Source organism: Tursiops truncatus, chromosome 15 (assembly GCF_011762595.2).
Source record: "Tursiops truncatus isolate mTurTru1 chromosome 15, mTurTru1.mat.Y, whole genome shotgun sequence".
NCBI lineage: Eukaryota > Metazoa > Chordata > Mammalia > Artiodactyla > Delphinidae > Tursiops > Tursiops truncatus.
In genome coordinates this window covers 41609543-41637265 of record NC_047048.1, presented here as the reverse complement: position 1 = coordinate 41637265, position 27723 = coordinate 41609543, and the positions used below count along the sequence as shown (strand labels likewise).

General features: G+C 43.9%; 1 protein-coding gene across 4 annotated transcripts in view; it reads right to left on the bottom strand.

Moving 5' to 3' along the window:
• KIZ (kizuna centrosomal protein) overlaps positions 1-27723 on the bottom strand; it is a 111706-nt gene that overhangs the window by 7029 nt on the left and 76954 nt on the right. For 3 of the 4 annotated variants that reach the window (XM_004310780.4, XM_019927553.3, XM_073792627.1), the window contains 4 exons: positions 21324-21489; positions 20398-20463; positions 9209-9310; positions 5714-5810 (listed from right to left, as the gene is read on the bottom strand). In XM_004310780.4, coding sequence (XP_004310828.2) covers positions 5714-5810; positions 9209-9310; positions 20398-20463; positions 21324-21489 — 431 coding nt within the window. Of the gene's footprint in view, positions 1-5713; positions 5811-9208; positions 9311-12958; positions 13327-14218; positions 14394-20397; positions 20464-21323; positions 21490-27723 lie in introns of those variants that run through there. The other variant, XM_019927552.3, reaches the window with a different exon arrangement.

Sequence of the window (27723 nt, the reverse complement as noted above, 5' to 3'; positions counted from 1 at the left end):
TCAATATTTCTTTCTCCAGGTCACACCTAACGTCTGAAGCTAAGTCAAGGCCAAAGGGGATGGTGTGCGATCTCGGAGTAGACAGAGCCAACTTGTTTAGCTATTATCATAAATGAGAGAGAACCCAAACCAAATGCACTTCTGAAAGCATAAGGATGCGAGAGTTCAGGTTATAAGCCACGGGGCATGGTCCCTGTGCTCTATTAGATGTGCTTGGACTCCGACTGCCTGACCTTCCCTGACAGCGTGGACGTAACACCTCCATTGTGTAAGGCAGAGGCAGCGAAGGTGAGCTGTAGAGAGCCAGTGAGTAAGTGGTTCAGGTGTTGTGGTCTCTGTCATAACTACTCTACTCTGCTGCACGAAAACAGCCACGGACAATATGTGAACTAGCGGATGTGGCTTTGTTACAAGCAAACGTCACTCAGAGACACTGCAACTTGAATTTCATATAACTTTCAGGTATCGTGCAGCATTATTCTTCTTTGGATTTTTCCCAATCATTAAAAAACATAAAACCTCTCTCAGCCTGCAGGCTTTACAGAACCAGGAAGAGGCCCAGGGCCAGGGCTGCCGAGGCCTTCATGAAGCGCTGCCACCACCTGAAGCCCGGCAGCAAGCCAGGGAGTCCACCCTCCCCGGCCTGCTCGTGGGAGACTCCTGGAATCCACGAGAGCAGAGTTTTAGTTTTTTCCCTAGAACTTTACAATTAGTCTGGAGGTCCTATTTCCAAACAAACCACTTTCAGGTAAGACACCACAGATAACTGATTAAATTAAGGCGTGAGCATGCTCTGCTGGTCTCATTCACGGGGCACCGTCTCTGCGCAGTGTCCTGGGAGGTGTGGCACCTCCCCCTCTGCACAGTGACCACCATGTGCCCACCAGTGAGATGCTCCCTGTCAACATTTTGCCACACTGGCTCCGTCACATGTCTTCTCTGTCTGTCCATCAAACTATCTCAGTTTTCGATGCTGTTTATAAATTCCCTTGCTATTGATAAGGGATTAGGACAGACAGGTAAGGGCAACTCTCATCAAAATCACTTTTGCTCTCATCCTTGCTACACATAAGAAGTTATGGTCAGCTGGGGTCTTAACAGCAGGTTTTATTCTAAGCACAGCACCTAGTGAACACCTAGGATGTGATCCTGCTGACATGGGTACTAGAGAAAGAGTCAAAATTAAGTGTCGACTATTCATTAAATTTTTAAAATTTTTTAATTTTTATTTTGTTTTTAGTTTTGGCTGTGTCAGGTCTTAGTTGCAACATGCGGGATTTTCCGTTGCAGTGTGCGAGCTCAGTAGTCGTGGCATGTGGGCTTAGCTGCCCTGCGGCATGTGGGATCTTCATTCCCCAACCAGGGATCGAACCCGCGTCCCCCGCATTGGAAGGCAGATTCTTTACCACTGGACCACCAGGGAAGTCCCTCAACTATTCATTTTATATGAACAAAAGGCTAATAATATCGCTAGAAATAGGCTACACAGTCAACATAAGTACAAAATTAGGTGGCAAGGATGTCTGCCAGGATTCAGGTTTGCTTTGTGGGGCCAGCAAGTAGAGACAAAAGTGAGGCATGGAAAACCTACGGTTCCTGGGAGACTCATCATTAAGTCACACCAGGGCTCAGGAGGCAGCGCGCTCTGTGAGGGGTGACGGAGGCTGTCGGGTGAGCACAGGGACCCAGGGAGGTGGGCCACAGGAGCTCCTCAGAGCCGCGGGATGTTCTAAGGTTAGTAATACAGACTCTCAACCTCATGGTCAGTAACATATTTTTGAAAGAAAAAAATATCTACAGCCCATTAACAAACATACCCAACTTTTGTGGCTCTGAGGCCACGTCCATCAAGTTTGGCAATGAGCTTTTGAGGGTCCTACCAAGAACATGACCTATGGTGTCGGGGGCGATGAGGAAGGGCCCCAGAGGGAAGAGCCCTTGCAGTTCTAGAGTCTTATCATAAGCCTGAAAAGAATAACTAACTTATGAGAAGATGTGGTCTCTACACTCTGAATTCTGTAAGTTTAATGATTTTGACTAAGCTAAAATCAGTATTAAAATGTCTCACACAGCATCTTCAGCTAGAATTTTCCTCAAAAAAGAGGTGTTTCTGAAAAGCACAAGGCAAAAAAAAAAAAAAAAAAATTCGGAAAGAAAATAAAAAATCCCCATCAGTGTGCCAACAAATCCCTGTAAATCCTCAATTTTAAGTGTTAAGAGGCAGACCGGTCTGAGACAGCTTTAATTTGACAAAGTGTGAGTGCCCTCTGATGGTCAACCAGGGGCCCTGCAGCAGATGCCATTTTTTAGGGGTCAACTTCTTTACTCCTTCCCTTCAGCCAATCAAGCAAAGACTGTTCTTTCGTGCTGTGTCGAAAAAAATAAAGTAGGCGGGCTTATGACAAGAAACGTGGAATGTTTAGGAAGCTGCTACTTTGGTAGAATTTATGGAGAATGTAGCTTTGCTAAACCAGAGGCAGAGACCGGGGCTTTTATACCAGAACATAAAGGACTTCCAGAAAAACCTCACTTTTATTTCTCTGGACTACTCGTTCCTTGTGATCACCTTATCATCCCAGGGGAAGCGGCACAGGATCAGGCAAGAAGAGACAGGACGGCGGCACCAGAGCAGCAGCTGCCGCCTGGTGCCCTCCGCTGGCCACTTCCATGGCTGCAGGGCTGGCACCAAATGCCACCAGCGGCCCTGCCAGGGTGCGGTAGCTGGGTGACTTCTGCTACCTTTTCCCCAGGCAATTATGTTGCAAACACACATCTTTTTCTTTCGGTAAAACGTTATCTCAATCCAAGCAGTAAACCGCAGTTACATGGCAGGCGGTTAAAATACGCTCTCTGTTGACTAAATGGATCCGGGAGAGTGAAAACAGCTTCCTGGGGAAGGTGGGGCGAGACAGTGTTTGCGGAGGAGAGGAAGCTCTGGCATGCACCTCTCAACAAAAGGGAACAAGTGGTCTTTACTCAGAGAACAGCTTCCTATTAGGACTCACTCCTTCGTACATTATGCCTTTCATCCCCACTCAACCACAAAATGATTTTGCTGAGGCAAATACAATGGTAGAAAAAGATTTACACTGAAAGAATCTTTAATAATAAACTGTTGCCGATCTGCCTACTTGCCCGTGGTTTATAATACAATAAACATCGGATTCTATTACGGCTCATGCACTGAAGCCGCTACTCTGGAAAACGGAATATGAAAGCACGGGGACCCCACCACCATCACAATGAAATGAGCATGGATAAATGTGCTAAGAGTATCTCTTTGCATCTTTTATAGCTTGTGTGTATTAATCTGTAACGCTTATTAAGAAAGTCATTGCTATGCAAAGCAGCACCCAATCCCTTTCTCTGGCTTTTCAACAGAGTGCACTGTTTAGCCAATAGGACGGACCCTCTGGTCCTCATTCTGCATTCATCACAGGCAACATTTGCACAATGTATCTCTCAAAGGCGGCTGAAAGGAAGGCCTTAATACTCATGTAAACAACTGCAAACCAATTACTTAATGAATCAGGCCCACACATAATGAGGTGCAGACAAAGAGCTATAAATGCATTTTTGCGCCCAAGCCGCTGCTTTAAAGTAAAATCCCTCAGCTGTAGTTTGGGCTTAACTAGCACATCATAATTATTGTCTCTAGGACATCAGAGGAAGCCATTTTTTTTTTTCAAGGTCCAGCAGGGTCTTTTTTTTTTTTTTTTTTTTTGAGGTTGCTCATCAGCTCACTGACAAAATAGAGCAAAGAAGAATTTTTAAAAGTGCTACAGCAGCACTGCACCGTTACGTTTATTCTCAAGTACTGGGTTTCGAGACCACTTGTAAAAGCAATAAAGCACGAGGAGTGACTGCAGTAAGTGGGATCCTTAAATGTAAGCCTCTAAGAAATTTCAGTGAATCCAGGCACAAACAGCGAGCCCGGGGCTCTCAAAAGCCTAAGGCGGCGTATGAACACCAAACCCAGCACAAGAACCAACCATGGTGAACAGCGCGCCAAACCCACACACTCCATGCCCAGAACTTTCATCTCTGGATTATTATCAACTGTCAAGAACCCAAGGGTCCCCTGAAGGCCTCTTTTTTTTTTCCGGAAAGGGGATGATGTGATTACTTATAATTTAGGAAATTAATTTCATGCAGAAACAACAGTAATAACAAAAGGCTCCTGCCTAAAACTGAAAGGGAAAGGAGTTTGATTTTATAATGAAATATAGATGCAAGATGTGAAACGTCAAATGATCAGACTGAGAAAATGTTCTACAGAATCCAACTGCTTTCTAAATGTGTTTAAACATTACTCCAAGAATATACACACACACACACACACACACACACACACATATACACACACACACACACACATATATATATATATATAAAAGTTTAAGAAGAATTGGCTTTTTTACTGCCTCTAAAATATAAAGAAAATAAACACTTCTAACAATCTTGAAAACCTAAAGGGATGTATTATTAAGCCAAATGGTGACATTAAACCCTAAAAACTACCTGTAGAATTTATTATCTTTTAAAATTTCTTTCAGGAGACCTAGAACTTGAATTTATAATATAATCATAAAAATATAATACTTTAATATTCTTCCTGTCCCATAATTCATTATCTCTCACTTCCTTCAAAAACAGAGATGAAAGATATTAAAGATAATAATTTCTAAAAATTAAATGAGTGGATTCCCTAAAATTGAACACACCAGGTTTCTAAAAGAACTTAATATCAGAAAACCAATCTCATTTAAATATATCCAGGTCCTAAAAATACTGTAGTGTTTTTCAAAATAGAAATGAAAATGAGATTTTTTTTCACTGTAAAAATACCACATTTCTGAACAAATAATTTTATCTTACAGGACATTACAAACGTAAAGTTCCTGTTTTAAAATTTCATCAGGGCGAGCAGTTAATTCGAATGTAACACAATCATCTACAGGACATCTTTTGAGGGGAAATGTTATTACAAAAGGCAAACTTGTGTTGTTTTAAATGCTATTTAGCCCAAAGCGGAAAGGTAGGTATGTATCAGACAATTGCTTCTACTCCCATCCACAAATTCTTCCGAAGTGACTCAGTGCCATTGCACGATTAGTATTTTATGTTGATGACAAATCTAGCACACGACTCACTTATCACTGCTCCAAAAACTTACAAGGAGTGCTACAGTTTAACAAATGTGAAAAGATAAATTTTCACATTTGAAAATAAGCAAGAAGGTATCAGAAAGGGAAAGAATAGTCCAGCCCAAATACTTGGTAAAAAAGAGGAATACAAAAACAAATATCCAGCAATTGCTTGTATATATCTCTGTGGTCTCAGAAAGAAGAAACAGGCCACTTTATTTCTTTTAAGGCCTGGCTCTTTCTCTCTGCCCTCTCCGACACCCTCCATTGTGTGGTTTCTAAGCAGCCCTACTGCGAGCAGCTGTAGACGCTAATTTGTGGTTCACTGAGGTGTCAATTGAGTCTTAAACCAAGGAAACAACAGCTGCAAAACAATACTTGGCTCTGGTGCAAATATTTTCAAAGGTAGACTAAAGTTTCCACTGTCATTTCAGATAAACAAAAACCTAAACCATAACCTTCCATCGAGTCACAGAGCAAAATCATCTGCAGCCAGCGTTTAATTCCCTGAGGAGTGACATTTCCCGTCTTGCTGCCGCTATTCAGAAAGGCTTGCACGACTTTACCTTGACAAAGGACTGCCTTCGCTAGACGAAAAACTCGCTTCTGAAGAGATCTTGTGAGTTGTCTTTGTCTCGAATGTACCGCTGCCAATATTCAAACCTGTGACAAGCACAAGCATGGAGAGTGAGCGTGGCCATCGCAGTGAATGCAGAAGTGGCCTCACGATAACTTGTAAAACAAACATCAACAGAGGAAGAGCTGTTCACAGAAAGCGAGGGGCTTCTGAGGCAGGGAATGACACAGAAAGGAAGGGGGCGGCTTCCCGTGATAGTTACACAGAGTACGTAAAAAGTAAAATCATTCAAAGAGCACCATTTTAAATGGCCATGATGTGTGTGTGAGCACATGGGTCTCCACCGTGGCACTAAGCTCTGGATAATTCGAGTTGTTGTAACACGGGGGCAGCGCTGGCTCACCGAGCTAACAGGAACTGGGAACCAGTCTCAGAAGCAACTGACACCTCTGGATGACATTACCGCCCACCCGCCTTTAAGCCCCTCTGCCAAATCCTCTCTTTTTCCCTCTCACGGAGAAGAATGAACGTCCACTGAAAACCATCGAGGCTACTCCTTAACCAGCCTGAAAGGGCTGATGGGGAAGATGCACAGTCCACCCCCTTTCCCTGGAGCCTGGGGAACCAGACCACCCCACAGTGCTCCCAGCTTGCAGGGCGATCCCTGACCTCTGCCTCCTGGGCGTCCTCACCTTGGACGTTTCTGCTACAAGTCTGATTCTTAACTGGCAGTCAAACTAGATCGCGGATAGAGGGTGCATAAGCATCGCCTCGAAAGGCATCTACTGCATTCCTAACCTGTAACCTGCGTGCCTGCTCATAACCTCTGAAGCAAAGTGGTTCTCTTAACAATGTGTCCATGTTCGGCCCCTAGAGGGTCTGTACCCGCTTAAGGGGACCAGGTCTTTTCAGACATGAAAACAAAGTGGCTTCCTTAGAGACAGGTGTGGAGACAAGAGATCTGGCACCTGACACAGGAGATGAGCCATGTGCCTCCTCATCCATAGTTATATCTGGGGTGGCTCTGCGTTCAGTGTGTGACAGCGTGTGACGTTCCACACCGGGCATGTGGCCCTCCCACCCACCGCCTGCTTCTCTTGGGAGCTCAGAGAAGTCCCTAGGGTCAGGGTGAGGGCGAGAATGGAAACGTGATGCGTGACTGAATGCACAATAAACTCCAGAGCCAGCATCTAACTCCAATGCCAGCCAACACTACCAGGAGCACTTCGAGGATCCCAATGTCTTACAAAGCACATGGTATGATTTTGAGTGTGGACGATGGGAACCAAATCGAGGGGTGCTTGGCTGTACAACCTGTGTTGTGTGGATCACGTCATATGAACAAACTTGTATGTTAATCATTAGCATATTTTTTTAATTTTTTGTGGTACGTGGGCCTCTCACTGTTGTGGCCTCTCCCGTTGCGGAGCACAGGCTCCAGACGCGCAGGCTCAGCGGCCTTGGCTCACGGGCCCAGCCGCTCCGCGGCATGTGGGATCTTCCCAGACTGGGGCACGAACCTGTGTCCCCTGCATCAGCAGGCGGACTCTCAACCACTGTGCCACCAGGGAAGCCCAATCATTAGCATATTAATAGTACTATAATTTTTGATGCTCATCCAAGGGACTACAACTTATGTCAAATTTATTCATTGTTTGAGCCTGTCCTATTAGCCATTCAAAATATACTTACCAAAATCATATCTGTAAAAAAAAAAAATCACATCTGTAGAGTCACCTTCCAAACCATGTATGCTTGCTAATGGGTTGTAATGCTCCAAAAGAGGCATTACTCTCTTGGGTAATTTGTAAAATGAGGGGGTTGGATAAATACTTTCTGAGATCCCTCTGGATTCTGGTTCTGTGATTCAAATGTGAAGAAAGTGATGAAAAGCAAACAGTGAATAGGGCTGTATCTTTCTACAGTGATGCAGACCTCCATCGGGGCAGAAGCCTGTTTATACCTCAACAAACTACAATGTCTCATGTTTGCGGAGTTCAAATCACCACCACCACCAACATGGCCAGCCCTCCCCGGGGGCTTTTCTCTACAAGGCACTGTGTTGGGCATTTAACCTGCACTGGCTCACTGAATCCTCACAACAACCCAAATAACTGAATTTTGCAGTAACTAATTCTAACACTAATATTATCTAGGAAATAGCTTTCCAAAGACAGACAGCTAAGTCTGATGTACCATAAATATCTCCCTCAAAAAAAAGTCTGTCTGATGAAGACATCTTTGAGACAATTGAGAAATCTGAATACGGACTGGGAATTATGTGATATTAAGAAATCATTCTGATAGGTGAAATTCATTCTAATAGGAGAAATTCATTCTGATAGGTAAAATCCCAGCATGGTGATTTATATAAAAATTAGAGCGGGGACTTCCCTGGTGGCACAGTGGTTAAGAATCCTCCTGCCAACGCAGGGGACATGGGTTCGAGCCCTGGTCCGGGAAGATCCTACATGCCGCAGAGCAACTAAGCACGTGCGCCACAACTACTGAGCCTGCGAGCCAAAACTACTGAAGCCCACGCTCCTAGAGACCATGCTCCGCAACAAAGAGAAGCCACTGCGATGAGAAGCCCGCACACTGCAATGAAGAGTAGCCCCTGCTCGCCGCAACCAGAGAAAGTCCGCGTGCAGCAACAAAGACCCAACACAGCCAAAAATAAATTAATCAATAATAATTTAAAAAAAAATTAGAGGGATTTCCCTGACAGTCCAGTGGTTAGGACTCGGTGCTTTCACTGCTGTGGGCCTGGGTTTGATCCCTGTTTGGGGAACTAAGATCCCACAAGCTATGCAGGACAGCCCCCCCAAAAAAAGAAAAAAAAAAGCAAGTTGTTAAAGTATACTTCCTTCTGTTATTAATCCGTTTACTTTCACAAAGGGAGTTGAGGTGACTTACACCAAAAAAAAAAAAAAAAAAGGAAAAAAGTGTGATAAAGTAAAAACAACTGAAAAATAATAAAAATACGATAATAACGTATAAGAAAACTAAGAAGATTACAATTGAAACAAAAATCCTAAATTGAAGGAACTACATTTAAGCTTAAAATTGAGCTCTTACTGGGATTTACAGTCTTTTCATTTGAAGAACCCCAAATCCCCCATCATTCAGGCAAGGGAGGTAGCCCAGATGACACTCCCCACTACTGATTAACAAACTGGGAAAAGGTGGGAAGGGAAAGAATTTGGGGTGTCTGTGGTGCTTAGCGACAAGGTACCATTGTGACACGTCAGGCAGAACCCAAGGGCCTGTAAGGCCATCCCCAGCACACACCCTGGAGGGAAGCTTCTTCCAAACTCCTGTTCATTAAGGACTCGAAAAGTACTGGCTCTTTCTGAGATGGTGACAACTTGTTACAAAGCAAACTCCAGAAACCTCCGACAGGAACGCATCATAACACTTCCCTGTACACAGCCCTGGCCGTAGCCCTGGGTCTCCCAGATGCTGGCTTATCCGCCCTGCTTACCTGACAGTGATGCAGAGGCCTTGGCCTTCTGGAATCCGTCTTCAGCTTGGTGTGCACTGTCCTGAAGGGTAGACTGTTTCAGCATCTGGTAGGCTTTCGTTTCTATATACGAGAAAAAGTCCCAGGTAACAAGATACCCACAGGCAAAAGAATGAAGTTGGGCCCTTACCTTACATCATACACAAAAATCAACTCAGAAAGGATTAAAGACTTAAATATAAGACCTAAAACTATTAAGTTCCTAGCAGAAAACGCAGGAGAAAAGCTTTAGGATATCAGATTTGGCAGTGATTTCTTGGATACAACACCAAAAGCACACTTAACAAAATAAAGACAAACAGGACTACAGCAAACTTAAAAACTTTTATGTGTCAAAGGAAACAATCGACAGAGCACTTAGCCCTGCTCTAAGTTAAAGTGGGGAAGACTGTTGGGAAGAATACTAAATAAGGGTCCCGTGAAGGACCTGAGTGACACAAGCTTCCCCATTGCCTCAGGTCTCAAGGACTCCTGGGTGAAGCGGAGGATGCAGAGTTAGAGTTTTAGCAGAGACACAGCAAAACAGCATCCATGGCCACACTCTCAACATGGCCACTAACTAAAGGATTCCCCTGTCAGCTCCAAGGGCTGGCCATCGGCTGCATTCCTGTGCTTGCTGGTTCAGTTTAAGAACTGAACTACAAGGCCCGTTATTACTGGTTAAAACTACCATCATGCTGAAGGAGAAAAATATAACTTACCTTGCCCTACTGAGAATCAGTCAAGATAAAAAATAAGTATTTAAAATGAGCATCATATTTTTGAGTAGTAAATGCTATGTAATTAAAATATGCACAGATCAGGGACTCTTAACTCTGAAAATAATAAATCCTAAAGCAACATTTTTTAACATTGCTGGATTGTGAAATCAATGTCCACTGGAACTAGCATTGATAGTTTGAAAACTTTAATAAAGAAAACACCAGATGCAGTACACGCACAAAGGGAAAGTATTGTTTTGTGTAACATCTGTGTGTGTGTGGGGAAGTGGCCTGGGATAGAAAGTGTTTCTTGCTGTAGGTTAATCCCAGTGTCCCAGGGTGGCTCGATAGGAGTGCATCATAACACTCTCCGATTAATCCTAACAACCTTATCACCTCAGATTCACTGTCAGGTAATCTGTTGAGGGGGTAAGGTATTAATAAAATCAAAGGTGGAGTGTCTGAATTCTAAAAAAGTAAAGAATCACTGTAAGACAGATGAAAATGCTGTTTTGTTTTTATTTTAGAAAGATCAGCCAAAAAGACTTTCAGCTTTTAGGATACAAGTCCAGATTTTAATGACCATGTGCTATTTCTGCATTCAGTGAAACTTATTTGGTCAAGGAAAAGATAGCAAAAGATAGAAAGAAATTTTTTAAAAGAGAAATGAAGGAAGGAAGCAGGGAAAGAGGGGAGAGAAAGAGAGAAAGGAGAGCTGCTTCTTGATGAACAAAGGCTCCTGGTGGCTGGAAGCTGGAGCTGGGCTCTGCTGTCTACCATCTGAAGGGAAATCATTTGACTCCAGTAAGCCAGCTCTCAGGCTTCTCAGAAACCAAGAAAACATGTGCTATTTATTTTCAGGAGAGGATTTTTGTGCAAAATATCAGGTTAGTAGCTGTGAGGTGATTTCAGATTGGGGGTGGGGGATTAAGTATTCTGTCCAAATACAAGAAGGAATGTATCTCATCTCTGGTGTGAGCCTGGAAGGGAGGACCGGGCAGTGAGTCACCCCAGCCCAGGGGCCATCCTAGCGCTCGGAAATCAGCTCCACATGTGTCCCACACTGGGGCCTGCCTGTCCTTCTCGAAGGACTCGGACTCTCTCACTGGGCTGCCCGTCCAGGCTGCCTCAGTCTGCTTTCAACGGTACAACAGTTTGGAGGGAGAAAGCTCATCTCTCCCGCCCATGCAGCCAGAGCCCACCCACTTCCCACGCCCGGCTCCTCACTGGCACTTGATCCTTAAACCTCCTGTGGTCCTTCTCCAAGCAGAGTCACTGGCGGCCGTCCGGACAGTTTTTATGTGGGATGTGGCCGCCCTGACCCGAGTAATCAAGGGTTGGCACGATCCAGCTGAGGACCGCCGGGCACATCGCCTTCCCCCACCTCCAATGCATGCTTCCTCTAATGGCTTCAGCGCAGAGTGAGGTTTAAAAGGTGAAAGGATTACGTGCACTCCCTTGGAGGAACAAACACTAACTGAGGCAGGACCAGCGACCCCAAAGCAGCCGGAGGGGTTGGAGCAGACGCTCAGGACTGGAGTCATTCTCCCACGGCACTGGATACCCTTATTCACTGTTACTTTAGTCAGAAGAGCTGCACAAAACAGCAGACGAAGAACTGAGAGATGACCCAGAAAGGAAAAACAAAATCAAGGTTTGGTTAAAAAAATGATCAGGAGAGGTTACAGGCTACACAGCCTGTGTAGAAACAAGGGAAGAGGGGTTCAAGTACACAGATTCTGCAGCAGAGAGGACAGGGCAGGACTGTCAGTGCAGACACTCTCTGGGGCCCAACAAGACCACACACGTGACTCTGGCCAGATGGGAGCGGTAGGAGGGGTGGGAGAGCTCATGCCCTGTCCGGAGGGGACAGCTGTTCTGTGGCCACGGCCGACTGCTGCCAGCCGGGAAAGTGGGCCTAGTCTTGCCAGATTTCTGGCTTAAAAAAAAATTAAAACACTGCACAGGCCACACAGAACATACTTGCAACCTTGAAACTAGAGAGCGGTAAGCAATTTTTTCTGTGTTCACTGAATGTGGCACAAGAACACTCAAGAGAAAAACTTCAGCCAAGGGATACAAGCTAGATGTTAAGGATTGCTTTCTCCGCTAAAAGAGCTGACATAGCCCGGGACACAGGATCAAGGAGGCTGCTACAGCTGTCTGGAGATTGCTAGGGTGCTGTCTGTATCAAACGGACCAGATTCCAGAATTTTTGGAAGCAAGAGTATACTTTTTGCTCAAACAATTCAGACATTCTCCTGGAACAGCCTAGAAGACTTGGCCAGGACACCAACGGCATAAAGCAAAGCCACAGAGTTGGAGTCTGTGGCACTTCAGGCCCAGGCTTTTCTGGAAGGAAGAAGGGCAGTGAGGAATCAAGTGGCTGAAAGCCGCATGGCGTAGCCCTGCAAATTCAGTTGTTAAATGAATGAGTGAATAGACAGGGGAGCGAAAGAAACAAAGCTGGAGGTTCCAGTTGGCCTGCTGTAAACAAGGTAGGGACGAGGGTAATATCTCAATATTTCCAAGGTGAAAAGACCTGAGTCTTAACTGCAGGGACACCATAAGTCTGCAAATTTGAGGACTGGGTGGCCCCTTAAGGCTTCACTTTGTAGCCTGTGACTCAGAACTCCAGAGAAATACTTCCTCCCGTTAGTAATGTCAAACCCTGAGAAAAAAACTGAGTAGTGCAAACAATTAGATAAAACAAGCATTTCTAAGAATACAATGATTTTCAACTAGATGCTCTGGCGCACACAGAAGTAGTGTACACGCAGGCGCAAGTTTCCAGCTCTGGGCTGCTCAGTCAGGCTTCCATTACACATTCAAAGCTGCGTCAAGACTGAGTTTCAAAAGTAGAAACTACTGCGGCTGAAAATACAAACTAAGGCAAGGGGTCCAGGGGTGAAAATCTACCCTTAGCTATCATTTCCAGACTGACGACACAACAAGAGAAATATATTTTTCCTTACTCTGTTACACAAGCTGGCTGAACCCCATCACCTATCTTCCTGCCAAGTGGTGATGGATCACCGAGACTTTTTTTTTCTTTTTGATACGCATTTTGTCTAGAAAATGGGAACAGAGAAAGAAAATGAAAATGTGCTGAATAAAGGGAGGCAGGAGAGCGATGATGCTGAGGAGAGAAAGAAAAAGCCTCAACTTATCTTTCATTCTCTTTTATATGCAAATGTACACCTGCTAAAATACTTCTAAATCTACCAAATAAAAAGAAAAAGAAAATATCTGGCGAACAAGTGCTTTTAACAACCCATTACAAGAGCCAGATAAACACGTGTTTCCCCAGCCTCTGAGGGGTGTCTCCGTCTCCAAGGCAGAGGCTCGGCCTGGCTGGCCTGGCTTTCGCAGAAATCCCTGGTGAAGAAAAGAAGAGAGGGAATAACAAAAGGAGATGCAAACAATGCCATACTACAGCTAGAAAAGCAACCCTGAACCGACAAAGAACTGGGCATCCCTGAGTCAGGAAGGATAACTGATTCCTGTAGGAAGCATGCAGAAATTCTAAACTTAAATTCAAAAAATAGTTTCTGCCCACGAGTTTCCCAGGGCTAACGCTTTTCATGTATTTCTGCACCCATGCCAATTTTTCATTCACACTGCACTAGATGTGTTGCTGATGGAGCAAACCCAGTTGTCTTTGCAAAATAAAACAAAAATTGTGGGATGTAACTCTAAAATTAATTCTAAAGGTAAATACTATTACTTAAAACCCAGAAATCACTTGTCTAGCAATCTACTCAAATTAAAACAAGAAACTATTAGGCTAAGGGTGCTTTCACAATTCTGAAAATACAGAAAACTCATCTATGTTTAGGAATTAAAAAAAAAAAAAAAACCACACGGGACTTCCCTGGTGGTGCAGTGGTTAAGAATCCACCTGCCAATATAGGGGACACGGGTTCGATCCCTGGTCTGGGAAGATCCCACACGCTGCAGAGCAACTAAGCCCATGCGCCACAGCTACTGAGCCCGTGAGCCACAACTACTGAGCCTGTGTGCCACAACTACTGAAGCCCACGCGCCTAGAGCCCGTGCTCCACAACACGAGAAGCCACCGCAATGAGAAGCCTGCGCACTGCAACTAGAGAAAGCCTGCGCGCAGCAACGAAGACCCAACGCAGCCAAAAATAAATAAATTAAAAAAAAAAAGAGCCACACGTCTAGGTGAACGTGAGAGGCACACAGGCTGGCTCTATAACCGGAATTACTTTCATATCTAGACTTTCCGCGGTAACCACGACTCTACCAGCAATCCTGGGCCTGGGAGCCTCTTGTCCAGGTTTCCTCCGTCCTCACACAGGGAGGGCAGATGCACGGAGAAGGGAAATGCTCCCCGTTCAGATGAGCTGCCTGGAGATGCTTCAGGAAATAGATGTTTCCATCACATTCTGAATTTCTATGGGGCGATTCAACAATTACACCTGAAAGTAAGTGCCAGGCTTGTAACTGACCTTTAATGAACGTTCAAAAACTGAACTGAAACAGTTTTGCTGATACTACTTCACATGAAAATTCATAACCATGTAACACTGCTCAGCCACGGGAGGTGAAATTTCAACTCTCAAGGTCATGGAATCTTTAACTTTTGAGTAATTTTGATCAGGAAGCTGTATCTTAATGGCATAATTAAATAGTCTTTAAAAGCAACTTTCTAGCAATCTGTACTCAATGATTTATAAAATGAGAAGATTCGGAAATAAAGACAGTAATATTCTCATCATCATCATCATCATCATCATTTATAGTAGGGCCAGGAACAATCACTGTACATGATGAACCAGAAGCCGGCAGTGTGAAATATGAAGAAATCCCTCCCCACCCCCTGTACCGGGTTGACTAGTGTTTCCCCCAAATTCACGACCATCCAGAACCTCAGCATGTGACCCTATCTGTAAACAGGATCTTTGCAGATGTAATTAGCTAAGGATCTCAAGATGAACTCATCCTGGATTTACACTGGGCTCTAAATCCAATGACTGCTGTCCTGCTGGGAAGAGGACACAGAGACACAGGCGGCGGCGATGTGAGGACGAAGGCAGAGACTGGAGTCATGCTGCCACAAACCAGGAGCCACCAGAGGCTGCCACAGGCCAGGAAGGATGCTCCTGGGAGCCTTCAGAGGGCCCTGCTGCCACTTTGATTTTGGACTTCTAGCACCCACAACTGTGAGAGAAAACATTTCTGTGGTTCTAAGCTCGTGGCACTTTGCCACAGCAGCCCTAGGGAAATCATACCCTCCCTGACCCAACTGTACTGAAATATCTAAAGTCCAACCTCTCCCCTCTCTCCACTCAAGTCTCTTGCATAAAATAAGGGTGTTTCACACTATGATCTACAAGGGCTCTTTCGGCTTTGAGATCCCCTGCTCCATGGTTCTCAAACCCGGGGAGTCACCTGGTGTGTTACACAAGACTGATGCCTGGGGCTCAGGCCTGGAGGTTCTGGGGCACCCAGTCCAGGGTGTGGCTGGGGTGTGGGTCTGTTTTAAAGCTCCACACGGGATTCTGCTGTGTAACCACTGAAGAGAATTTCTCAGGCACTTCTGAGTTCATTTCCTTGAAAGCACCCAATCAAGAGCTCTTCAGAAAGGCGCCTTCCATTCTTCTATGACCACGTTGAACAGGCCCCACCAGCCTGCAACGTCCTGAGTGAGGAGTTGTCTGCTGTCATGAGCAGCTGGACCCCTGCCACAGAGACGGGGCCAGGGCCAACCCAGCGGCACACAGTGCTCCCCTGGGCTCCCTTCCCCAGGCACAGCAGGTAAGGCATCCTGACCTGACTGTGCATTTCCGGGACAGAAATGGTGAGGCGCAGTCTCAGGAAAGCCTGAGGAGTAGAAGTGCTTTGCCACTGGACTCCGCAGTCCTCAGTTGTCACTGCAGTTTTCTCTCCCAGGATAAATCTAGCCACCGGTGACAATGCGGCCATCGTGTATTTCCAGCCTTTTCCCAATCTGATGCAAAACTCAAGCCATGATGTTTGGGGAAGCCCTGCCCACAGCCCCAGGAGCACCCTGCAAATCTAGGCTGACCTCCCACAGAGCTTCTAAATGGACGTACCTCAGTCTGACCTGGAATATTTCAGCTTGCCAAAGAATATCAGTGAGAAATGGCATAGTCAGGCAACCACTTTCAACACAGCTTGACCAAGAGAATTGGTGTCAAAAGAATGAGAGGCTGAATGGACATTCTTAGAGGCTTAATCCTCTTGAGATAAAAGCTGAGAGCCCTTTTCACATGGAGCTTAAGGAGATGAGTTTTGCCAGGATGGGCACGTGGGTGGGAAAGTACCGGTGGAGTGACTGATGGAAAGAGACGGTGTTCTGGCCTAAATCAACAAGCGCTTAAGGAAACTCCTTAGTACTTTCATTTTTATTCATTCGTTTGATGAAATGAGTGCCCATTGTGTGCCAGATACTGTGTCGGGGCTGGGTTTTTATGACATTTAGCATAAGCTGCATCATTTACTAAAATTAAAACTCACCAAATCCTCCTCAAAGGTAAATTTAGTATAAATACCAATAAAATTACCAATGTGGGAAATTTTACTTTGGGGGTATGAGTAGTTCAGAGGGAGACTTTCTCTCATAATCTAGACAAGCATGGCTTCAATTCTGGCCTAAGTGCTCCAGGGAAACACTGACCTGACTGTCCTGTACCCGCTTCGTGGTCTCAGGCTCGCCTAGGGGTACAGATTCACTCCGCTTTACAAGGGCCACCCCAGGACAGTCCACACTCAGAAATCCTCAAGAGCTGCCCACCTCTCCAGGCTTTGCTCATCATCACTCTCAAAGTTGTCCTTGCAGGGCTCATCTTTCGTTAAGATACAAACCAATGTTTAACTGGTCCAGACGCCGTGATGCAGGCGCCTCTCATAAAACAAAAGAGGCTGCGTGGTGGGATGGAAGGACTTCAGGGCTTAATTCCTGAAATTTGAGTGTGCTTAAAGATCTGACACATTGTCTATATGGCCCTGAACAGGGCTCTCAATCTTTCCAAGTATGCCGGACCATCTGTAGAACGATTTGCTTACCTGCAGGGCTCCTGTGAAGGTTAGAGACGATGGAGGCTTAGGAGGGCAGGGACCTAGTCTTTGGCTGTCCCTGGTATTCCCTGGATTCAGCCCAAGTAAAGGTGTAACATATATGCAAATTATATATTATTCTTAAATAAAGAAAACCACACACTCATAGATAATCACATTAATCTGTGATTTTGACCTGGATTCTTTAGTGTGAACAACCAGACTAAAGGAAGGGGTAGCCTGTGTCAACAAGCAGATCACAGGCTGTGGTTGTGTGCGTGGGTGTGTGTGCAGGAGGGTGTGTACGTAAGTCTCCGCACAGATGACAGGAACTAGTGTGAAACTCACATTCCCCATGACAGTGACTAACAAGGCCGATGCCTTCAGAGCAACAGCAAACTCTTTAAGTGGTGGGGATACGCAATAAGAAGGGAAATGAATGAGAACGTCGGCTCATTTGATCCCTTCACTACGGAATGAGAATCACAGGCTTAGCATTAGAAGCAATGTCATTGCTCCCAGAAGCAAGAACCCTTCCACGGAGCCCCTCTAGAGAGCAGGTTCCTGCCACGGTTCAAGCCCTGGCACAGAACCTCATGCCTGGAAGACACCTGACTAAAAAGGCTAGAGAGTTCTGCCATTACTGGGTGTGGATTCCTTCGCTGCAACACTAACAGGGCCCCCGAGCTACACTCTATGGCTATATTCGGTGAATCTGGCAGCCCCACAAATATTTAAGAATAGCTTTTGTGCCCTTCTCAGGTTAAACTTTCCCAGGACCCTCATCATTCTGAAAACGGTGTAACTTCAGAACTTCTGCCCAATTTCCTGTGCCGGACACTGATTTCCCCGTGACCTCGCTCTACCATATCCCTTGGGAGATGGCTATAAGGCAGAATCACACAGAAGCACCCACCCTGAGGATGAGCACTTCCGAACGGTCCAAAGTTACTACTGTAACCTGCTGGTTGTTGATGCAGGAAGCAGCTTTAACAAGTCACTTTCAATCCTGACATCACCTGGGTTTAGTTACACTAAAGTAGCCCAGGTCAGGGGCTCAGATGGGTGAAAAAACAGAGCAGGAAGTAAAGAGCTGACAACAACGGCTGATGCCAAAGCCCAGGATCCACCACCACATCTCCTCAACTCCCAGTAGGCAGCCTCGCAAATGTTCCTTCTCTTTGGAATATTCCAGAAGGACTGTGGCCCACATAGGAGAGCCTCAACAGAACTATTACAAAGGAGGAGGTGGCCTCCATTATCTTAAATCAAACGATACACCTGCCTTACTTCACCAAAGGCCAAATCTCCAAATAATCATGGCAAAAGACACAAACATTTAGTAAAGAGATTTAGGTCAAGAACCTGGAGATCAAAGGAGCTGCAACGACAGACGCAACCGAGGAATACACAAAGACCATGGAATATGCAAAGCAGAGGTGCACAAGGCCTCCGGCAGGAACTTGGCAGGACGTGCCGAAAAGGAGGGCTGTGGTGGCAGGGCGCAGAACGGCAAGGCTCCCACTAAGAAAACGCTTCGGAAAGCTTTTTTCATATCCGCCAGGTTATTTTATATGCCTACTGCTTTGGCCTATAACAGGCACAAAGCATTTTTTAAACTGCGAACTACTGATGGATCAATGACAATTTCTTTAAAAAAACCTTCATGGCAAATAGTCCGTATTACTTCTAGGTACATCACACCTCTTCCAACGTGAAGAGAAGAAAGACTTGAAACCCTGGTACTTGACTATCCCCTCTCTTAAGAAGAAATTCTGAGATATACAGAGAACAGACTGGAGATTACTGGTGGGGGGGTAGGGGGTGAGTGATACAGGTGACGGGGGTCAAAGGGTACAAACTTCCGGTTATAAAATCAGTAAGTCCTGGGGATGGAATGTACAGCACTGTGACTACAGTTAACACTGTGGTACCGCATAGCTGAATGTTGCTGAGAGGGTAAACCTTAAAAGTTCTCATTACAAGAAAAACAATTGTAACTACATGTGGTGACGGAGATTAACGAGGCTGACTGCGCTGATCATCTTGTAACGTCTACAAACCGTGAACCATTACCTCGTGCACCTGACACGGATGTAACGTTACATGTCAACAGTACCTCAGTTAAAAAGTCCCATGGGAAGACTACATCTGTATTAATTTGGGGACAGTCACTGACTGATACTGAACAGATGAGGAAGAATAGGCAATGAGGTCACTTCCTGGTTCCTCCCCAACAAGCCCTTAGGATTCTAACTGAAACAAATTCAGAGGTCATTAGAGATCCTGCACTCAAAGGTAGATGCAAAAGGAAAGCATTCAAATGACTTCTTGGATATCTGCAGTTTGGGATCATCTACACTTCTATTAACTCTGCTAATAAAAAAATAAACAGGGAATTCTATCAGAGTTTTCTCAAAATGAAGAATAAAAATGCAATAAACGTATCACCAGGGAAAATGTTTAAAAGAAAAGAAAACCTCTGTATTTTGGAGTGAAATATTATCTGATGCAGAATATATACAGTAATTTCTCTACTATAAACTCCTTTTTCAAAATCAGAGTTCATTCTAGATACATGGGTTTAAAATTAATCATCAGGCCATGAATCATATTGCCATAAAGGAAACCATTCTCTTCTGCTTATAAACAACAAAACTAACACATATGCAGATGCATGCCTCAGTACCTCGGTGCAATGGTGTATTTACTTGCATAAATATTTAAAGTCAGACCTTTGAATTTATAATGAAGTAGCACACCACTTTACAAAATAAGGTACTAGTAAATTTAGATGTACGACAAATAAGAACTCTGTTCAGAATACTAATTGCTGCTATTGATATTCTAAAACTAAAATAAGTAATGACATTTAGATTTCACCTAAACAAACCTAACATATGTGCAGAAATCTTAACAGATCTTAATGAAACTTTACTGCTAAAATTTTTAAATGATCAGATGGGCTTTGTAACTGAGGCACAAGCAAGCTTCTTGTCCAGCACTGTTTTTTTTCCTGCTCTTATTACAGTATAATGATACATTCAATTATTACAGGAAAGAAAAGAGGGAAATCAGAAACATCTGTAGTTGGCCATATAATGACTGGTGTTCCCCATGGGGGCTGACCTTTTCACACAGACGCAGGTGCTGAAAGGCTCATGGGGGGGACACTCACACGTGTAAACATGTAACAATTTTGAAGGACTCAGCAGACAGGGTTATTTTCTACCTTCCTTTATGTTAACCTAAGCTCACACCTCATGCTCTCAGGATTGATCCCTTGCTACAGCACCTGGTAGTGGAATGCACTTGCTCTTCAGAGTCCACAACCACCAACCTGAAATGTTCTGGTTACATAAGGAGGTTGAATCTGAGGCCCTCAGGCAGCCACAACCTTACCTGTGACTGGCATCCTCGCTGCCACGCTTTCTTCTGCGCTCTCGTCTCCGCAGCCACTGGAAACTTCTAAAAATCAAACATATGACAATAAAAATGTATTTCAAGGTTATATGGATGGAATAGGCCTTTGTTTGCTTTTTTAACTGCCATTCCTTTTATTTGCATTGCCTCCCCATCTTCTTTTCTTGGTTAGTTTATCTCATCTGAAATACACTGTTACTAAAAGAAAACCTATTCGAAAGCTAAGGTATCTCTATGCTGCTTTCATGCAAAATAATTTAACCTTACATCTATCAGACTTGTGTGGGGCTTAACATAAGTGGGCCTCAGGTCCTGTGCACATTATCAACTTCTGACAATATCCTGAGCAACTCACAGCTGTCTTGGAAATGCCATTATAGCGGTTTACTGGCACATCTTAACAGTAACACTAAAATAATCACAATTTCTAGATACTAAAAATTGCTTATTAAATTTTGGGGTCATAAATTCATTGATTCTTAATCATCTGTTTAGACTTTTATAAGGTTCTATTATAATTAAAAAGAATGTTTAATAATTTTGAGTAAATTCTATTAGGTGATATCAAAAACTTCAGTTCTTTACGGTATCATTTTAATGGAATCATCTTCATCTTTGTGGGATGATCAAAAAGTATATATTGTCAATTGTTAATTTTGTTAAGATTTCATAACTTACAAAAACATATTTTATTGGAAATTCGGCAGAACTGCAGACCTACGATTAGGTTTCCCAGTCTTGAAACACCTATTTCTGGAAGGTGGTATAAAACAAGTAACATGTCATGTATACTGAATCACAGGTATTCCTTAGAAGCTTTATTTTATGGGCACACCTTGAGAAAGAGGGTGTCACATTGATTCTGAACGCAGTTTTGCTGTGGACAGACCCTTAACAATAGCTACCTCGTTCCCTTGTAGGAACACTGCTGAGCCACAGAGCAGGCTTTCCGTTCTTCAGTCCACTGTTGTCATTCAGAGTGGATGGCAAGCTGCAAGATGATTCACTGCTGTGAACAGCCGACCTATCCTTATGCTCTCCTGTGAAGCCTTTTTTCAATAATGCTGTTGCCTACGGTGCATAAAAGAAAGCACAAAGAAACGAAAACAAGCCGTGGTGAGTCACATTCCCCTTGGTCTCAAAGACCCAGCCTTCAAATGTTATTTTAGGTTAAGCTTTACTTAGGATTTAATTTGTCTCCTGACATTTAACTGAAATTAAAATGTCTTCAAGATAAAATAACACCTGATTATTTTCCAGCGTAATTTAATTCTTTACAACAACTTACACTCACAAGAAGACATTTTTTGAGGACTGAATCTTATGTAATGCAATGTTTTTCTACTTGGGAAGTATGTATATGAGACGTGACCACCTCTGTTAACCTGGGTGGTTTACCCAAGATCTACTCTTTCACTGCATGAATCCTGTTTTTCAGGCACGTGAGGACAGAGTTGGTTTGGACTGAGAAGGAGATCTGGAAAAATGTGACCTTATGGTATCCCCATTCTTCAAGAAATGACCCCTGAACTTCCCCTCAATGGGAAGATTGTGGAAAAACTTGGGGGCGGAGGAGGATACACTAAAGCAAAAAGAGAGCCGACCTTATTGGAAATCATAACCTTCAATGAAGGATAAAGACACTCTGTACTTTGCCACTAAGCCTGCCGGGGAGCTTGGGGAAACTCAGCTGCCACACGGCCTATCTGCTTTCACAGGGCACTGAACTGTCGACATTGCCAGAAATGTCCTGGGCAGGGAGGTGGGCAGGGATTTTACCACAGCCAACGTGAGAGGCAGAGAAAAAGTGGCACTTAATAGGATAGGTTAATACTCGTGCCAGTGCATTTCCAGGTCAGCACTCCTCCCCCAAGAAATAAAAATATACTGGTGACCAGAGCTGAACAACCATTGGTGCCGCTGTCCCGCTGCCAGAGCACAAGCCTCTCTCTCCCCCTACTCGGAAGTGGAAGCCTGCCCCGGCGGTGGGAGAGGAACACTAGGTGGTGGCACTGACCTCTCCCTGGTACCTGATGACAGTAGTAAACACGGGGCAGGGTCCGACCCACTGTGTGGGGAATGGACCTGAGACCCTCAAGTGAAAGGGAAGCGGGAGCTGGGCAGAGGCTCCCTGGTCATCTTCTGTGCAAGAGTGAAACGGTAACAATGCAAACATCTAGTGAACAAAGGGGAATATCATACTCTTTCCTTGTCATCAACATGAAAGGATGTGAAGAATCGCCGAGGCCAAACCTTGAAGATTGAGCCTTATGAGTTTGGCCGAGGCCGCTGTCATCAGCCTTGACATCCCTGCAAGGCTCTTGCCTTCGGCCCGCCTTAGGACCAGCTGGCCTCCAGGACCCATGGCTTATCCTAGGGGCCAGAGGTGGACTGAAGGGGACTTAAGGAGTTCTAGTCTCCTTGGCCAAAAGATCTGGTGTCATGTTAGCCTTGCAGCTGAGACCTGTCTGTCCAGTTCTTGTAACCAGGAGCTTTTCCTACATTTGTATAAAGTGGGCCTTGGATTTTACTCCAACTGGGATAACTCTGGAATGAACTGAACAGGATCCCTGTTTCTGCCGACTGGCATTCAGGTGTACCCTCCTCCCTTGAAGCTCGGGCCAGGGCTGGTTCCCATCACTGTCTGCCATAGTGCCCAGTCCCAGCTGCCCATGTAAACCATGGCACTGCACTTGCTTCTAGAATCTGTCCAGAAGGACAGGAGCTGCCATCTTGCAACCATCTGGATGCTCTCTGGACCATCCTAGCATGTCTCATTTCAAGATCTCTGCCCATCCTGATCTAGTCTGTCTGTTCCCACAGAGAGTAAGCTCCTATTCTGTGCACCCAATAATTCTGGATATATGGAAAGCATTTTAGATGATGAACAAAAAGAACTGGCTTAATCTCTGTAGTTAAAACTATAATTTTCTTTTTCTCATATTTAAAATAATCCAAACTTTCTGAGAGTGCCTCAAGTATGTATTTCTTCCTCATATTATCTTATGCAATAGCTGTAACTAATAATTTCTTGGCATGACTTCACAATAGCCACTGTCTTAACCCACAGTTTAAGAATAAAGTTGTTAAAGGACTGTTGAGGCTTTCTACACTTTATACTGTAGAATTTGCAGACAATGGAGATTGTCCTAGATTTTCAATAACTCGGATTACTTCTCACTAGTCCCTCCGTGATGACACACAATCAACATCACTGTTTTGCACGTCCCTTTCATGTAAGAACTTCTTTTGCTTTAGCTGGGTTCCACCTGGGCTTCAAAAGAACACAGACTAAAGTGCTATAATGATACTGCAAACATCCTTCTAACAAGCCCTTGTAAGCTTGCTAAGAATACCACCAGTGTCACCAGCTCTATACTGAGCCCTCTTTTTTCACCATGCTGAGTAAGTGCGGGGCACACTGCAGGTTTTCATTTATTTCGCATATTTTATCCCATTTATCTTCACTACTTAATACTCATATCTCTAGGATTTCTCTTACTAATTCTACAGATAACTTCTCAGAGATGAGTATTTTATATCTATAAGGGTTTTTGATGGATGGTCAAATTACAGCATGAGAATGGTTGGTTTGACTCTGCTGGACCATGAAGCCAACAGAGATGGCGGTAGATCTGCCCAGCGGGTCATCCGCAGAGGAATTCACAAGTTAAGTCCCTAACAAGCAGGAAATAATGACAATATGGGACAGAAACAAAAGTCAGTCTGAGACAAGGAACAGTAGGAAGGTCCATTCAAAGGACCCACCAAAAACAACTTATGCAGAGTCAGGAAAAACATCTGTGATACATTCTCAAGATGTACTGTTTGCAGATCTTTGAAAAGGCGCATTTCTAAGGAAGGCCCCAAACGGAAGGAGTTTGCAGTGTGACCGGCGAAAGAACTAAAGCGCAAAGAGTGAGCAAGCTGCCCTGCACGTCCCACCTGTGACTGAAGGGCTCTGCAAAGTGGGGCTCTCTATCTGAAAAATGCCACCAAAGATGGACCTTCTGATGGTGCTTATGAATGGCCCATGCTTGGGTTCCAACTTATTTGTTAGGTAGTAAAGGCTCGCTCTCATCTCATACATTTGAAGCCCAGTGGTGGTGGTAGTGGTGGTGGTGCTGGAGACTGCCTCATTGTTCTCAGCAGTCTGCAGCCTAAGTCGACACCAACGAACTAGTCCCTCACTTTTCTAACCTTCCCAGGAGCCAGGAGAAAGCGCTTAGAAATTGAGCGCCAAGGCACACACTACTTACAGGATGACTGAGAGTGACACCTCCATACTTCAGATCTTATGAAAGAAAAACTGTCCTGAGTTACGCTCAGCAGGACACCTAGGATTAATTGGCTCATTTTCTCAAAGTTCTGTCTAAATATGGATCTTGCTAGGCCTAGAACCCTAAGAGTCATCTAGGTTGACTCAATTTACATCTAGAAACTTATCAATTGTGAAATTCACATGCATAAATAGATAAATGAAGATATTAATGGAAAAGGCTTTGTATCCGAACACCATTAAGAAAAATGAAAGGTGAAAATCAAACTGCTCAAAATATTGTAGCAAATAATACAAATTCATATATGAGTTCTTAAAAGTCAGTAAGGAAAAATATTACTAACCTAATAGAAAAATGAGCAAAGAACGTGAACTGGCAAATTACCAATATAAAAGAAGAAATACAGATGGCTAACAAATAGGTGGGAGAAAAGTGTGACCGCAATTTGACCTCCTTGGCACTTCTCAATTTGGTGCTCAAAAAAAAAAAATTGATAGTATCCAGTTTCATAAAGAGCTCAGAGAAATGATATTTTCATCCATTCCTGGTAAGTGATGACCCTTCCAGGGTGAGATCTGACAGTGCAGAGCAGAAGCCTGAGAGACGCACATACCCTTTGACCTAACAGATCTACATTTAGGAAATCATTCTCAGGAAACCGCATGGGAATCTGTAAAAACTGAACTGCTCAGATATTCTTTGAAACCTTTTTACTAGAGGAAAAATTAAAAACAACTTAAAATGTTTAACACCAGGAGCCTGGTTAAAGAGACAGTGGAAGAGCCACACAGGGGTCTCTGTGCAGCCGTTAGAAAGGATGTAGAACACGTGACGGCATGAAAGGAAGTTCACCTGTGACAAGTGGGGAACATGGAGCCCGTGCACACAAACAGTATAACCCACGTTTGTCAATATGTTAAATATTAAAGACCATACATCGCAGTGTCAACAGGGTTCTATGTGGACAGTTGGATAACAGGCAATTTTCTTCTTTTTGTTTACCTTAATATTCCAAGTTCGTTTTTTTCCCTGTTACTTTTTTAAAGAAAACATATGCTAGCTCTAGAAGAATACGGTTTCTGCAACGGGTGCTACAAAGAGAAAATGAACATGAAAGCACTTAATAAAATAAAATTACCTTCCATATGTAAACCAGTGCTGTTAATGCAGACACAGAAGAACAAGAGAATGAAACACCACAGATGTTGACAGCATGGATGTTTCCCCTCATACACAGATTAACTGACCCTTCCTCAAGAACCTTCCTCCTGCACACCGGAAGTAATTTTTCAGTGTTTAAAGAGAAACGCGAGTATCATTACTTAAGTTTTATCTGAGTTATAGGAGAGGAAGAGGATTTCATCGATGTAGCACCGAAAAGAAAGGGGAAGTATTCATATGAGCCAGTGAACGAGTATTCAAGAGAGAAGAACAGAACACCAGTCCCTCATTTCAGGAGAGGGGCAGGGGTTTCTGTGGCCGTTCCCACCTGCTCTGCAAGTGACTCCGGCAGGCTGGGCTGCTTTGCCTGCAGAGGTCCCCCTGGGTGGAAGCAGGCTTCGCTTGGGAGAAAAGCAGTATTAAGGTACTTTGTATTTTAATGAAGCACCCAACTCATTTTTTTTTTCACATAATTACAAATTTTCCTGATTTAAAAGCATGCAGCTCAATTATGTAATTGCCTAATAGGTTATGCGGGTGCTGTGGATCTTATCTGGTCTCAGGGGGACATGATCCAAATTTCAGCAGCTTTAATGATGTATTTACTCAGGAGACGGGTTGACTCCAGCTGACAGCAAGGGACCCACAGGTAAACATCATTTACATGTGGCTGTTTAATTAGCCATTTACCCAAGAGATCAAAGTAAGTATTTCTGAGCTTCATTAGACTCTTAACCAAGTGATTTCTAGTAGTGCTTCCTTAAATTTTGAAAATCTCCTACTTTTAAGATTTTATCTACAGAGAAACATTGAACCCATACTATTTACTAAATGTATATATTGTTTGGATACAGGAAAACAACTCAAAGACACTTGACTATGCTAATCATCAAACGATTTGTGAATCTAACAGTCCTAGAGCCCAGAAAAGCATTTTGTTCTCACGTCTGTAAGGCCTGCCCCTGCCCACATCATCCTGGGAACGTTAGTCTTTAGGGCCGCGCCTTTTTTCAGTCGCAACCTATTTGAGAAACTGACTGCTTGCTTCTATTGTTAAGGAAGGATTTTTTTTTTTTGGCCGTGCCACAGCATGTGGGATCTTAGTTCCCCAACCAGGGATTGAACCTGTGCCCCCTGCAGTTGGAAGCATAGAGTCTTAACCACTGGACTGCCAGGGAAGTCCCTTAAGGATGGATTTTGTCATTCATTTATTAGTAATTTTTATGGCTGTCACTAAGATGATTTAAAAAGGAACAAGAAACCTACTAGGGGAGGAAGAATATCATTTGACTCATAAACTGTTAATTGGGAAGCCCCCTTCCCATTAATGATGGAGCTATTATTTGAAAAATTATGAGTGAACTGGTCGTCTGGAACTTGGAATATGTTTTCGTGATATAAACAACACCTTTAGAAAAAAAAAAAAGATGATGAGATGGCAAATGGCAGGAGGCCAATACTTATTTCACCCTTGACATGGCTGAGATTTGGGGTAGCTGCAGTGAACAAGAATGGAAAACGGTGTCGTTACAAAACAGTACTAAATACGATGGATAATAAAACCTGAAAACAAAATCCTTTTTAGGATCTACATTTATCAATAGGTATGGAACGGATCTAAAAAGCACAGGTTCTGTTCCTCCTAAAGAATACTGTTCTTTCTTTAAGAACATTCACACAAATGGTACCATACCTCAAACAAAACAAAACAAAACTAAGGGTTACTTACTGAGTCACACGCAACACGGTAAAATGAAAATGTGTGCAGGAAGGATGCACACAAGGTTACCTTTGAAAAGGGCAGGAACTGTGAGGGGTGCCCAGGGGCTGTATCTATACCTGCAATAATTTACTCCAGGAGGGA